Source organism: Cetorhinus maximus, chromosome 5 (assembly GCF_964194155.1).
Source record: "Cetorhinus maximus chromosome 5, sCetMax3.hap1.1, whole genome shotgun sequence".
NCBI lineage: Eukaryota > Metazoa > Chordata > Chondrichthyes > Lamniformes > Cetorhinidae > Cetorhinus > Cetorhinus maximus.
The window spans coordinates 64878095-64893925 of record NC_135883.1 but is presented as its reverse complement, the minus strand read 5'-3'; the positions used below and the strand labels follow the sequence as shown (position 1 = coordinate 64893925).

The window sequence follows — 15831 nt, the reverse complement described above, 5'->3', positions numbered from 1 at the left end:
CAGACTTACCAATTAGTGGACCATGGTTTTGGCACAAGCGTTAATGCCACATTAAAACACAAATAATCTAACTCAAACAGCTCACGGGGCTCAATTGATCAGGGCAAACATGTGAACAATTAAAATCACACAGCATATGGGTGCAGTGAAGCAGCCATAAACAAGGAAATGTAAGTTTAAATTCCAGCTTCCAATGAAACACAGATGGTGACTAAATAATCCCAAATGGGTCATCAGGCTTACCACAAAGGCATTTTGCCTTGGTGCCAGGAGACAGTCATGGGGTTCCCACCTTGACCCATTCTGTAACACCCCCACCAGCTGGCCATACAACAGCAATGGCAGTAATGTGGGCCGTCAGGCAAATATTGTGTCAGGCAGAATTCCAAAGAATAAAATGCATTAAAAAAAGTGTTTAAGAAACAAATAAAATTAACTTAAGACTATCTGAGCATGATATTTCTTTTGAATTTTGTTTTATTTTTTAATTAAGTGGGATAATACGGCAAAGCTGGAATCAACAGAAACAGAAACACACGTCTTATGAATCTAACCCCTGTGGCTCCTTAAATATAATCTGCTGGGCACAGCCTAACAGATAGTCTAAGAGACAAAAACAGAAAATGCTGGAAAAACTCAGGTCTGACAGCATCTGCAGAGAGAGAAAAACAGAATTGACATTTCGAGTCCATATTACCCTTCTTCAGCTCTGAAGAAAGGTAGTATGGACTCAAAACGTTAACTCTGTTTTTCTGTCTCAGCAGATGCTGTCAGACCTGCTGAGTTTTTCCAGCATTTTCTGTTTGTTTCAGATTTCCAGCATCCCCAGTATTTTGCTTTTATGTTAGATATTCTAAGAGTCCCATCGATGCAAGCTTCAGCTCCACATTTAAACCTTTGAAAACAACAGTTTGAGAGGGAGAGAGAGAGAGAAAAAAAGAGACTGCTCTATTGCTGAGAGAAACAAATAAATCAATATAAACCTTTATTGTGCATCTCTTGGTGACTACTGCAGTGCTCCAGTTATAGACACTTGAAAGGAGAGAAAGCGATAAGTCTCGTGAAGAACAGGATGAGCCAGATGATATATCAGGATATAGTGGTAGCCACAAGTCAGGTGCTCCAGTGACCACAGCTCGTATCAACATGGATAATGAATGTTAGCAGGTTATTCATTTAGGGGCAGGTGCATGCAAACCTGCTCATGTTGCCACACATTATTCATATACTGCAGCTCCAGAATGAGGTCACAGGTTAGCAATCAAGAGCAAAAAATTTGAATGATTTCCTTGTTCCGTTCTGCCCCCCACTTTGGTTAGAGCCATTGAAGTACCTCCAAAGCCACGCTGGTGAGCTCATTAACAAATTCATACTCCTGATCTATATGGTGCAGCACCATATCACACCATCTACCTGCTGAGCCAGGAGGCAACCCATGAAATACACAATATAAAATTTCAGCGTAAAATACCACTCTCCTCCATAAAGGGTTAACAAACTGAGAAATTAGAATTAAACCTTTACACTTCCTTAAAACAAAATGAACACACAATTCAAGGTATGATAATTAACTTCGAAATTCAAAAACAATTCAGTTTTACTTTTATTTATGGCTTGGTTACTGTCGCCTACCCTAGGTAATCAAATCAAAGTCTGAATTTATTCATTCAGTTCTACAGAAATTATATCCAGGTCATAATTCACCCCACACATGCCAACATAACAAATTCTAGAGTGATGCTTCCCAAACCTTCTCCCCCGCCCCCGGTGTGAACTACCACAAACTTCACATGACCCCAGAGAGAAAATTTGGTACTATGCGAGACGGTGGGGTAAGGGAAGGGAGAGGGTGGGGTTGGTTTGCCTTCAATTGCCGAGTGGTTGGGGGGGGTGGAGGTTGCCTTCAGCTGCTGAGCGGGGGGAGGGGAGGTGGGATGGGGGGTGGTGGGAGAGTGAGGTTGAGCACAGTGAAAATTGTTTCAACAACAGGGTAAAAATACCTGTCTTTTCACAGCCTTTTTTTTGCAGCAGGAATCAGGCCTCAAAAGATCTGCACAGCATTAGAAAAAGATGCAAGGATTTAAAAGGGCCTCACAGCTTTTAGCCTTCTGCCCAAGCTCCACGGCAGCTATTGCTGCCTCGGAGCTTGCGACCCCAAGATCTCATCTCTCGAGCCCACTGGGGGTCACGACCCACAGTTTGAGAAGCCCTGTTTTAGAGGGCTACACAAGAAATTCTATCCAATAACCTTTGCATCAAGTGCTAAATTTCAATTTCCAAGCCACCAGTTCTTTTGGTCAAGCAGTGGACATGTGTATCACCATGATATTATTGGCACAAATTATGTTTCCTGTTGCATTTTCTGCTTCAAGTGTAATTTTTCTGACACTGATTCACAAACAGGGTACAATGACTTTATATTAGGGCTTGTACAGTAAGCTCATAACAAATGAAGTCCTAGTGACAGCCAGCCACCATCCACAAAACTCCTTGTCCACTCACTCAGCGCATTCACTTCCGATGGAATAAACTAACTCTTGGCGAGGATAAGCAGGTGTCATTAATTTATCAATAAAACTGCATTTTTTTTAAGGCATTGGACACAGTCCGACCCTGCCACAAGCACCTCGTGAAGTCACAAATTTCAAAGCAAAAACAAAGTTATATTTGGAACAGTGTAACACTATGACTAGATGTTCTATCAAAACCTAGATTGTTGCAAGGTTGGTGGAAAGATAACAGAAATGGAAAGCTCAGAAGCTGGAATTTGGACCCCCCTACAGAGTGATGCATTAATGAGCCATGTCATTAGTGTTAATCTCTGACCATAGTACAATACAGAACAAGGCCATTCAGCCCATCGCTTCTATGCCTGCTCTTTAGAAGAACAATCCAGTTAATCCCACTCTCCCAGCTCTTTCTCTAACTCCATGCTATTTTTTCCCTTCAAATATTTATCCAATGCCTTTTGAAGGCTACCACTGAATCAGCATCCACTGTCCAAACAGGTAATGCATTGCAAACCCTAACCAGTAATTGTGTAAAATAATTTTTCCTCATGTCCCCTCTGGTTTTTTTGCCAATCGCCGTCAATCTGTATTTTCTGACCCTTATTGACCCTTCAGCCATTGGAAACACAGTATCTCTTTATTTAGTCCCTATCTAAACACTTCGTGATTTTAAACATCTCTACCAAATCTTCTCTTAACCTTTTCTACTCCGAGGAGATCAAACTCAACTTCTCCATTCTATCCAAGTGACTGCAGTGCTTCATCCCTGGAACCATCTATTAAATCTCTCTGTACCCTCTCCAAAGCCTTCACATCCCTCCTAAAGTGTGGTGCCCAGAATTTGACACAATACTGCATCTGAAGGACAAACCTGTATTTTCAAAAGGCTAAACAAACCTTCCTGGCTTTTGTACTCTATGTCTCTATGTATAAAGCCCAGGATCCCATATGCTTTATTAACTGCTTTGTTAACCTGTCCTTCCACTTCAAAAGATTTGTGAAAAAACACTCCAGGTCACTCTCTTCCCGCATCCCCTTTAAAACTGGACTATTTAGCCTGTGTTGTCTCTGCTTATTCTTCCCAAGTAAAAGGTATCACCTAATATTTATACTGATTTTCATCTTCCCTGTGTCTTCCCATTCCACCAGTCTATGTCCTCTAGAAGTCAATTACTATCTTCCTCATGATTTATACTTCCAAGTTGTACATCATCTGAAAATTTTGAAATTGTGCCCTCTATCCCAAGTTCAAGTCAATGTGCACCAAAAGCAATCGTGGTTCTTGCCCTGAGCCTTGGGGAACTCCACTCTCTTCCTCCAAACCGAAAGACCGCTACTCTGTTTTCTAACCCTCAGCTAATATTGCATCCATGCTGCTACTACCCATTCTATTTCATGGGCTTCAACTTTGCTAAGGCTAACATATGATACTTTATCAAATGCCTTTTGAAAGTTCACATCCACTATATAAACTGCACTGCCATCATCCACCTTCTCTATTACCTAACAAAATCAAGTTAGTGAAACATGATTTTCGCATAAGAAATCGGTGCAGCCTCTCACTTATTTATTAGTCCAGGCTTGTCCAGGTGCCTGTTAATGACCCAAGAGGAAATTCTCTCTAAAAGCACCCTCACCACCAACTCTGAAGCGACTGGCCTGTAATTGCCAGATTTATCCTTCTCCCCTTTTTTGAATAGGATGTAATTCCTGTCTTTAAGAATTGTGTCCAGCATTGCTGCAATTTCTACCTTTACTTCCACGAGCAAATTAGCATGTATCCCACCTGGACCGGATGTCTTTTCTACTTGTACTGCCAGAATTTCCTGTACTGTCACTTCATCTATTTTTTAATCTCATTCAGTACCCTGGCAACTTCTTGTTTAACATAGCTTTGACAAAGTACTCCGCTTCAGCAAACACCGATCCAAAGTACTCATTTAGTACCTCAGCCATACCTTCCAGCTCCAATGGATCTCTATTTTGGTTCCTAATTAGCTTCACTGCTCTTCTGACACCCCATTAACTGTTAACATGCCAATGGAAGACCTTTGGATTCCCTTTTATATGAGCACCCAAAAGATCATCATACTGTTCCTTTGCTTCATCTCATCTTAATCTGTTTTAAATCAGCTGATCTGAACAAACTAGATGACAGGGTGAACTACTTGACAGGGTGGATGCAGAAAGGCTGTTTCCCCTTGTGGAAGAATCTAGAACTAGGGGTTGCTGTTTAAAAATGAGGGATCGCCCATTTAAGACAGATGAGAAGACATTTTCTCTCTCAGAGGGTAGAGTGCCTTCGGAACTCTCTTCCCCAAAAGGCAGTGGAAGTAGAGTCTTTGAATATTTTTAAGGCAGAGGGAGATAGATTCTTGACTAACAAGGTTTTACAATCAGATCAGCCACGAACCTATTGAATGGCTGAAGAGGCTCGAGGGGCAGAATGACATACTCCTGCTCCTAATTCGTATGTTCCTATGTTTGTATGCTTGAACTACATCACCATTGATTTTTGAATCGCTTGGCTATGGGTGGAGCAGGTTAATAAAAATCAGCCATGGTCTCAACTGCTGGTCACTCTCAGTTCATAGCACCCTCGCCTTTGAATCAGAGGGTTGTGGGTTCATGTCCCACTCCTGGAAAACCAAGAACTGTGATTGTACTCGAAAGAAGTTGCAATCTGTGACTGTTGGTAACTCAAAAGAGTATCCTGTTAACCCAGCACAGGTGTGCCTGGTTAGCAGAGGGCATTTGTTTTTCGTTCTTTCACAGGATTTAAACACCGCTGGCTAGACCAGCATTTGTTGTCCATATCTAGCCTTCTTGAACTGCTGCAGTCCGTCTGGCATAGGTACACCCACGCTGCTGTTAGGGAGGGAGTTCCAGGTTTTTGACCCAGCGATGGTGAAGGAACATTGATATGGTTCCAAGTCAGGATTGGTGTGTGGCTTGGAGGGGAACTTGCAGCTGGTGGTATTCCCAAGCATCTGCTGCTCTTGACTTTCTAGGTGGTAGAGGTCGTGGGTTTTGGAGATGCTATCTAAGGAGCCTTGGTGAATTGCTGCAGTGCATCTTGTAGATGGTACACACTGCTGCCATTGTGCAGTGGTGGTGGATGGGGTGCCAATCAAGCAGCCTGCTTAGTCTGGATGGTGTTAAGCTTCTCGAGTGTTGTTGGAGCTGCACTTATCCAGTCAAGTGAAGAGTATTCCATCATACTCCTGGCTTGTGTCTTGTAGATGGTGGACAGGCTTTGGGGAGTCAGGAAATGAGTTACTTGCCACAGAATTCCCAGCCTCTGACCTGCTCTTGTATCCACAGTTGGCCCAGTTCAGTTTCTGGTGAATGGTAACCTCCAGGATGTTGATGGTGGGGGATTCAGTGATGGTAATGCCATTGAGTATCAAAGGGAGATGACTGGATTCTCTCTCTTTGGAGGTGGTCATTGCCTGACACTTGTGTTGGATTTATGTTACTTGCCATTTACCAGTCTGAATGTTGTCCAAGTCTTGCTGCATATGGACACAGGCTTCTTCAATATCTGAGGAATTGTGAATGGTATGAACATTGTACAATCATCCACTTTCATCCCCACTTCTGACATTATGATGGGGGGAAAGTTAGCAACTGAAGATGGTTGGACCTGGGACACTACCCTGAGAAAAGCCACATTAATCTCCTGGGACTGAGATGATTGGCCTCTAACAAGCACAACCATCTTCCTATGTGCTAGGTACGACTCCAACCAGTGGAGAGTTCTCCCCCTGATTCCCATTGACTTCACTTTCGCTAGGGCTTGTTGATGCCACACTTGGTCAAATGCTGCCTGATGTCAAAGGCAGTCACTCTCACCTCACCTTTGGAGTTCAGCTCTTTTGTCAATGTTTAACCAAAGGCTGTAATGAAGTCGGGAGCTGAGTGGCCCTGGCAGAACCCAATTGAGCATCAGCGATCAGGTTACTCCTCAGTTGTCAAGTCCTTCACCATTAAGTAACCAGCTGCCGATGACAACAGTTTGCATTTATATAGCACTTTTTTAATATAGTAAACACCCCAGGGCACTTCACAGGAGCACTGTCAAACAAAATTGGACACCACTGATGCTCACTGTCTAGATAGACTCATGCAAGAAGGATGATAAAAGGGATGTCAGCATTGATTGATTCATACCTCACATAACTTATTGCCTTTAGAAGGGAAAGGAGAGGAGGGAAGAAAACTCGATGAAACTAGACACAACATTTGATGGAACCAAATAGTATGCCCAATTTTTTTTCCCCATATTTTTGCTTTTTCCATCATGGAAGTCAGGCTTTTCCAGTAGGTGAAGAATGATTTCTCAAAACGATCTGATAAAGCTCAAGAGCAATGAAGTTTCTGATGCACGAAGGGACTTATTGGCTCAGAAAAACTTGGAAAGATTAAAGGTTTCCCTTTACTTCCACAGTAAGCCTCAGAATAAGACATTTCATTTGTGCACAATATAAGGCATAATCATAAAACATTCATAGCATGTAGGAAATCATTATTATGGAGAAGTCTGAAGAGCGGAAACAGAATACTGGACTCCCATTCAATAATCCAGCCTCAAGTGACATTTATCGGAAAATTTATCAATTTTAGCAGCTGTGTGGAATGTGTTACAAAAGCACTCCATTACCAGAGAATTAGCAGGGAGGGTGGTTAAAATGGACATTCTATTTGTGGGTCAACTGATCTTAGCTGCTGTAGTTGAATCCAGCAAAAGGCAAAAGCTCAGTTTTCTTCTTCAAACACCAGTTTCACTTTTGATCAGGTCTCACTCCTCCACAATTTTGAATTTACTTTTAAAATGCTCCATGATTTTAAATGAGTCCATGCATATTTTCAGATATTTACACAAAGGCCTAGTTATCAGTATACCCTTGACTCAGAAAACGAGTCTACAATGCCGTGTGAGCTCAGCTATGTATCTATATCAATTGTATTGCTAGGGGTATACATTCCCAAACAAATTACTGAATGGGGGTGCAGTTTAATAACTTAACCCATTGCTTCAATGGGTATGAAATATTTACCTTTCAGGTCACCATTTTAATAACTGTATCATAGCGATCACAATTCTCTACAGCTTGGCAGTCTACTGGAGAATCCACTAATTTTGAGAAAGGGAGAAAGAGAAAGAGAGAGAGAGAGAGAGAAAGAGTGGGGGGGTGGGGGGGGAAGAGAGAGAGAGAGAGAGAGTGGGGGGGGGAAAAGAGTCTTTAGTTCTGTTTTACATTTTCTCTTTCTCTTAATTTCCAAGAGTTAATTCAGTCCTGCCACTTCATATATACGTAGCAAATTAAATGAACCTTAAATGGTATCACTTTAAAACTTGTTCAAACTAATGCTTTGACTGGGCTTCATTTTTTTTTAAAAACAGTTGTCAATACAGCAGTGAATGAAAAATTTCAACAACTCTTACTTTCATTTAGAATCGTTCAGCTAAATATTCATAGCAAAAACATGGTCTGTATGACAATAGATCCATTTGACACAAAAACTAGCAAGCGAATTTAATGCCTCATATTGCCTAGGGGGATTTCCACAGTCATCACCAGTGGTACATAGTTACAGAAGCATCCCATGATTAAACATGGCACTCCTCAAATTTGTTTCAAAGAAATAAATTATGCCTAACATTATCACCACGAATTCCCATTGCACAACCTCTTTCTTGATGTGTATTCTATGCAATGTGTAAAAAGCGGCATTACAGCATTCACAAACATACTGTGTCACAGATGCAAAGCAATCTTGAAATTCCCTCAGCTTACAAACGAGAGCCTGAACCCGACAAATTCCAATTACCAGACACCTATTAAACTCTCAATAGCCCTCGGATCTGTCTTTGTGGCCTTAAACAGACTCGGATCCAATTTACCAGAATGCAATATTAAGCTGTTTATTCTATGTAATGCACATCAGCCTGCATCTTCAACTAAAATTACTTACCATTTCCAATTACTCTAGAAGTTTGCTTGGTATAGTTAGTAGCATAATGGAGTCAGGGACAAAGGAACAACAAATGTCTGAAATGGTAACCAGGAGCACCGTCAACACCAGATTAAATTATTGCGGTGAAATCAATTATCAATATTTTTTATGGCTTTTGTAGCCTGAATTGCTACTCTCAATGATTAGTGAATCTGCACCCTAAGATACCTTTGCAGCTCTACCCTCTTTAGACTCTTGTTTTCCAAGGAGTAAGGTGACCTTATTCTTTCTACAAAATGCACCATCTTTCAGATCTATATCGAAGTTCGCCCATTCTGGGATCACAAGATAAGGAGTGGACTATTCAGCCCCTCGAGCTAGCTCCACCATTCAATTAGATCCTGGCAGATTTGACCATCCTGCAGGTCTATTGAGCGTTTCTTACATTTTGTCACAGTCTTTCTTGCTATTAATTATACTCCACAATTTGGTGCCACCCATAAATTGATAGATTTCCCATTCCCAAACCCAAATCATTTACACAAATGGTGAACAACAGTAGTCCCTTCAGATATTCTCGTGGAACACCATTTCCTATCTTCCACTGGTCTGAGGAATTACTTTCAATGCCCAATCTCTCTTTTCTGTTTTGTAGCCGGCTTGTTATCCGTTCTGCCTCTGCTGAAGGCCTTTTAAAGTCCATGCATTTACCTTCCCTACATTACACTGGTCTACAATTTCTGTTACTTCTTCAAAGAATTCATTCATTACATTTGGCCTTATCCACTTTGACTTTTTACTATACTTTGCTTGGTAGTTTTTTTAAAAAACTTACATCTTTGAGGAAATAAAAGATTTCCTTTTATTGACCATCAATGATGTTAAGCAAACCGGTATCTATTGCCTGGAAGGCAAATTTAGTTCAACCAACCTGTTGGCTTGATTTGCAGGTATGGCATTCTGGAGAACTGACCCTTTCTGGAAACCTCAACACTTAAGCATCTTTTTTTTAAATGCATTTCACTTAGGATAAATTTCCTCAAGGCTGTCAGTACAGGGATATTGAACATTCTGGGAAAACAGCATCAGGATCAAACATTTGCTTAAATACAGACTAACGCTGCCCCTACCTGGCCTGGTACTTAGGAATAAACCTACTGCACTAAAACAACCTTCTCCCACACAAACTCTCCTGGTGGCTCCTGAGCAAAATTTGTCAGATTACAAGTATCTTTGATCTCTGTTCTTGGGAACTAGGCTGGGACTGCAAACAACAAAAAAAACAAACGTACATGGAATCTTTGGAACTAATGAAGAGAGGTTTCATCCCATTGGTCAGGATGTGGTTCACACCCAGTCCCAGAAGTGAGGTAGCAAATCCGTCTGTATTCGTCTAGTTCCTGCAACAACACTTCTTTAGCGATTGCTATCATAAACTAGTGACCCATTCTGTAATTAAACACAAAATAATTTCTGCTTGTGCAACTGGAGATATGTAAGGGATGTTCGCATTCTAGGTCAAAGTGCAAAAAGCATGACTCCCACTAACTGTATAAATCAATTTGGAATCTGAGAGAAATGCCAATGAGGAAAGCTAACTTGTAGGTCAATCCCATTGCCAATTATAACTAAACCTTGCCAGGTCTTTGACATTTCAGGATTTCCGCTGCCAAAACCACCAACCCACAAAATTAGTTTAGAGTGGCCAATGGATTTTTTTTTTAAATGACAAATACCGACGATAGCGCTGAATCCCTTAAAATATCAACTGATATTTCGATTGTTTTCCCTCCACTTACCTTGTGAACTGCTTTTGCCAGCGTAACTTCTCCTGCACAGGAGAACTTTAGCACAGTATGGAAACACAACCCGGCACATTGAGGCTGTGAGTGCCTCAAGTAGAGGACACGGCTCGGTCTGAAAATGAAACCTCTACTTACTTTGGGCAGCTCCCGGAGCTGGTTGGCGTCGAGCAGCAGCTCCTCCAGGCTCCGGCTATAGCGATAAATCTCGTCAGGGACGGCGAGGAGTGAGCAGTGTCTCTTGTCCACGGCCTCGACGTGCCGGTTGCACCGCCACAGAGGAATGCAGTTGAACATGTCTCGGGGTCCCCAGTGAAACGCTGTCTCGGGGGTCCCAGTGGAACGTTGTCTCGGGGTCCCCAGTGGAACGCTGTCTCGGGGGTCCCAGTGGAACGCTGTCTCGGGGGTCCCAGTGGAACGCTGTCTCGGGGGTCCCAGTGGAACGCTGTCTCGGGGGTCCCAGTGGAAAGCTCTCAGGGTTCAGTGCTCTGGTTCCAGAAACCGGTCGCCTCCAACCTTCTGCCTGCCCCCACAGCACCACAACCAGGAAAGGAATCGCACATTAAATTAAATGTGTATTTAAATAAAGTAATTTTAAACCCACCAGCCCCCCACCAAGCCACAGCCTCGCTCCTCTTCCTTCTGTTGCTGGCTGCTTGTGGTATCCCAGTCAGGAGAAGTTTGCATCAGGTAAATCTGTCCGCCTATTTTATTTTCATTCCCCCTTGTCCTACATGTCTCCTAGTTTTCCCCCCTCTCCTCTTTCTCTCTCTCTCTCACTCTCCTTCACGGTTTCCTCTAGTTCCAGTTCCTGGACCGGAACCCACACTCCCTCCTTCTCGTTGACGTCAACATTCCCAGCGGTCCATGTTAAGTGAAGTGGGGAAGATTGGAAAGAATGAAAGCTGCTTTCTTGTCTGGTGCTGGGTGCGCTGCCTTGGGTTGTTGATCAGTTAAGTGAGCGGTCCACTCAGGGGCTACTGGCAAAACAGGGCTTTCGGAATTCCTGCCTCTCATTTGACAGACCTCCCACAGCTCTCTATGTTGTGTTTTTTTTATTATTGTCGCAGTTTAAGTATTGCCAGATTTTAGTCAGTTCTTGTTTCTCGTGAGGTTTCGGGATTACAACCTGTACAAAGGTTGAGCCGGTTATACTAAAAGTGAAGGATGCCTTCTCACTTCTGTTACTCATTGTCTATTCGGAAGCGTTTGATACCGAGCAAAGCTTCCCTTTCTTTCCCCCATCTTATTTCCCACAGCAACTGCTCTCGCTTTTACTCTGGAGAAAGACGCCGATTTAGTGCTAAATTCTGAGCTGATATCACAGGGACTTAATTAAGTTAGGATGTTTACAGCTAATCGAGCCATAAGAGAGCTTGACCCCGTGCTCGACCCCAGATAATGGTGCTAATCCACAATGGTGTCCAGTCGGACATCAGGTTGTGACTGCCTAGAAAAAATGTCGTAGGAATTTGAAAGGTATTGTATAGTTTCCAGTAAAATGCATCATACTTAGTACATTGATTTATTTCTATATTTCTCAACAGCGGTGTGTTCCCAGACCTACGCTGAGTCAATGCTTCCCTATCGCCACAGCACAAGGCTTCCCTGGCTGCTTTCTTGCGCCTCCCAGAGGCTGCTTGTCGAACAAAACTGAAGTAGTCAAGGGGGCAAGTCGCTTGCCGAACACTGGGGAATGATCCCAGCTGAAGCATTAACGTACCTTTTCTCTTCCAAATGTTAAGCAGTGCCTGTGTGCGTTCCCAGCACATTCTGCTTTTATTAATACTTGAGGACCCAGTGAATAGAGAAATAACAGAGAAAGACAAAATTTGCAAAAATGAAAAGTTGGAAGGACAGTCTTTAAAAAAAATCAAATGGCTGATTATAGAAGTGTAACACAAATGTAAGCATGCAAGTTTAGAAAATGGGGAAAAAAAAGTTAGAATTCAGATTCAGACACAGCTCACCAGAACACACCTCATTGACAATGTACGTATGTATAATTGTCAATTTTTTATTGTTGTTAGTTGTCAAATGATCATTATCTTTCAACAACCACACCTATCTGTGAATCAGAACTCCAGCTAATGGGTGGTTTCCAATTGAACCCAGTTTTACTAGGACTCGTTAATGTTATTAACCACCAGATGCTGACAAGGGCAGTTCTTCTTACCCCTCATCTTGAATTTAGAAAGAAAGACTTGGTAGAATTATACAAACTTATAGCATAGATGGAGGCCATTCAGCCCAAGGTACCTGTGCTAGCTCTTTGAAAGAGTAATCGTGCTTAGTCCATGTTCCTGTTTTTTTTTTGGCCATATCCCTGTAAATCCCTCATCCTCAAATGCCTGCCCAACTCTCTTTGAGAATTAGTTATGGAATCTGCTGCCACCATCTTTCAAGTTGAGCATCCCAGATCCCAACAAATCTGAATGAAAAAGTCTCTCCTTATCTCCCCTCTAGATCTTTTACCAATGATTTGAATCTATGACCTCTAGACATTGACCCACTCCCAGAAGGAATATTTTCTCTCTATCCACTTTACCAAAACCTATCATCATCTTGCAAGCCTCAATTAGATCTCCCCTTAACCTTTTCTGTTCCAAAGAGAACAGTCCTGACTTTTCCAAACCCATCTCATTATGGAAGTCCCTCGTGCCTGGTAACATCCTTGTAAACCTTCTCTGTACCCTTTCTAAGGTCTTTTCGTCCTCCCTGTTGTGTGGTGACCAGAATTATCCACAATACTCCAGTTAAGATCTAACCAGTGACTTATAAAGTTCTAGCATGATCTATTTGCTTTTATATCTTATTCCTCTATTTATAAGCCCAAGTTACCCATAAGCTTTTTTAATACCTTATCAACTTCACCTGCTACCTTTCAGGATTTGCACATATGTGCATTAAGGTCTCTCTGCTCATCTACACTTTTCAAAATCATGTCATTTATAGCATACAGTCTTTCCATATTCATCCTTCCAAAGTGCATCACTTCATACTTCTTCACATTGAACTCCATTTGCCATATTTCTGCTCATTTGTATAGCAACTTTCATGACATCATTCCCAAAGTATTTACAACCAACAAAGAACTTATGAAACATAGTTACTGTTGTGGTATGGCAGCTAATTTGCACACCGCTAGGTCCCACAGACAGTAATATATAAGCATAGCATTGTTTTAGTAATGTTGGTTGAGAGATATTGGCTAGGAGACCAGAGAGAACTCTTCAGCTCTTCAAAATAGTACCCTGAGAGGGCAGATGAGGAAACTGGTTTTAACATCTCATCCACAAGACAGCACCTTGGACAGTGCTCCCTCAAGACCTCAATTTTAGTGCTTACATCTCTGAAAATGAGTCATGAATGTCCTGACTCAGAGTCAAGAGTGCTAACACCCATACCTGGAGCAAGACTGTTGTTGTATGTTCATACCATTCCCTTGAAAAACAGGATGAAGCAGGGTTTTCAGACTGATTAACAGTCTGATAGGATGCGAACACTCCTTCCTTGAATGTAACCACCTTTGCAGCAGCTGATAGAGTGGTCAGTCCTACATAGTAGGAGTGTTTGGGCTTCCACAATCCAGTTCAAACTTCTGTACCTTTTAACTCGGGCAGGAATACTACCGAGCCGTATGGTCACTCCAATCAAGGATCTGCTGCCAACTGGTTCAAGCTGGCTGAGTCTTGATGAAATAATTGATTATTGGTGCGGAGGTGTCAACTTGATGGTACTGTGGATGACATCTTTCATCACGTTGTTAATGACTGGGAGAAGGCTAGCTAGTAAGGCAGTAATATGCTGGATTAGTTTTGTCCTGTTTTTTGTAAATAGAATACACCTGAGCAATTTTCTACCTTGTTGGATAGAAGCCAGCATTTTACATGATTAGCCGAGGGAATTGGATAATGCTGGCACACAGGTCGTCAGCCAGAATGTTATCAGATTCCATAGCCTTTGTTGTGTCCATTGCATGTGTCAATTGGCTACTTTTTACTATCCTGTGGTTGAACCAAGTTAGGTAGACAGTGGTATCCATGATGCTGGGGTCTGTGAAAGGAGGTGAACTAGGACTATCCATTTGCCACTTTTGTTTCAAGGTGCTTACAAATACTTCAGCTTTGTCTCACACTCATCATCTGGGCTGTGCTGTGATTGTGGATGCTTTTATTCATGGAGCCACCTTCTCCCATTCGTTATCTGACTGCGTAACACCAGTCTGGAATAGGATATGGAAGGGCTATCGATCTTTACTCTGACCTGTTGATTGTAAAATCACTTTGTGCTGTCTACAACGTTCTGCTTTTTATATTTATCTAGTGCTGTAGTTTCATTAGGTCAATGCATCATTCTAAAGTATGCTTGATTATGGCCCTTGCATGCCCTGCTACATTCCAAGCTTGATAATGATGGAGGAATGCTGGATGTGCTGGGCCTTGAGATTACAAATTCTGGAGGTATATAATTCTACTGCTCTTACAGCACCTCATGATTGCCTAGTTTTTCACTGTAGATCTCTCTTGAGTCTGGCCCACTTAGCACGATGATAGTGTCACACTATATGTTGTAGAGTGAGGATGAGGCTTTGCCTTTACAAGGACAGGAATCACTTCTACCAATTCCATCTTGAGCAAACTTATTTTATGCTGGTTCCCTCATTATCTGATGCAGGCCCAGTCTCACTGCTTCAGGACTTGGCCAGCTCAGTCAAGGATGGTGCTACTAAGCTACTCTGGATGGTAGACATTGAAGCCCCCATCATCCACAGTAAATTCTATGTCCTTATTTCCATTATTGCTTCCTGTAAGTTGCATTCAGGATAAAGAAGCATTGATTTGCCAGTTGAGGAAAGATGATGGTGATAATCAGGATGTTTGCTTGGTATTATTTGACCTGATGCCATGAGATTTAATGGGATCCTGAGTCAATACTGCAGACTCCCAGTGCCATGACTATTTGACTACATGCTCTGTGGCCTCTGGTGGGTTTATCCTGTCAGCTAGACAGGATACACCTAGGTATTACGACAAAGGAGCCTGGATGTTGGCTAATGGATATGAGGCACAGTGCTTTTATCCACCATGCCATCAGTTTACACCAATTTTTATTTAAAATATTTGGAAAACTGAGCTCCAGAAACTCTGTTCTCTAGGCAGTGCCTCCATCCCCATCAATGGCAATTGTCTGAAGCTGAACCAGACTATCTGTAACTTTGAGTTATATCTGACCCCAAGGTGAGCTGCTGATCACCCCTAAGACCACCTATTTCTATCTCCATAACATCTTCCAATTAAGCCCCCATCTCAGCTCATCTGCTGCAGAAACCCTCATCCATGCTTTTGTAACCTATAGACTTAACTATTTTAAAGTCCTCCTGGTTGGCCTCCCACATTCTATCTTCTATAAACTTGAGGTCATCCAAAACTCTGTGTCCATGTCCTAACCTGCACCAAATCCTATTCATCCATCTCCCCTAAGCTCACTAATCTACATTGCCTCCCATTAAGCAACTCCTCAGTTTTGAAAATCACATTTCAAATCCCTCCATGGCC

The 15831-nt window shown here is 42.2% G+C and overlaps 1 protein-coding gene and 2 long non-coding RNA genes across 4 annotated transcripts in view; 2 read left to right on the top strand and 1 right to left on the bottom strand.

Annotated features, from left to right (window-relative positions):
• The window catches only part of lrrc1 (leucine rich repeat containing 1), a 155517-nt gene extending 144947 nt beyond the window's left edge, over positions 1-10570 (bottom strand). For both annotated transcript variants that reach the window (XM_078541931.1, XM_078541932.1), the window contains exon 1: positions 10412-10570. In XM_078541931.1, coding sequence (XP_078398057.1) covers positions 10412-10570 — 159 coding nt within the window. The remainder of the gene's footprint in view (positions 1-10411) is intronic.
• Positions 1-15831, top strand: part of LOC144680686 (uncharacterized) — a 462270-nt gene that overhangs the window by 381768 nt on the left and 64671 nt on the right. The window lies entirely within an intron of this gene.
• Positions 10495-10842, top strand: LOC144680685 (uncharacterized). The gene is made up of 3 exons (XR_013576605.1): positions 10495-10585; positions 10637-10670; positions 10744-10842. It is a non-coding gene; the product is annotated as an uncharacterized LOC144680685 (long non-coding RNA).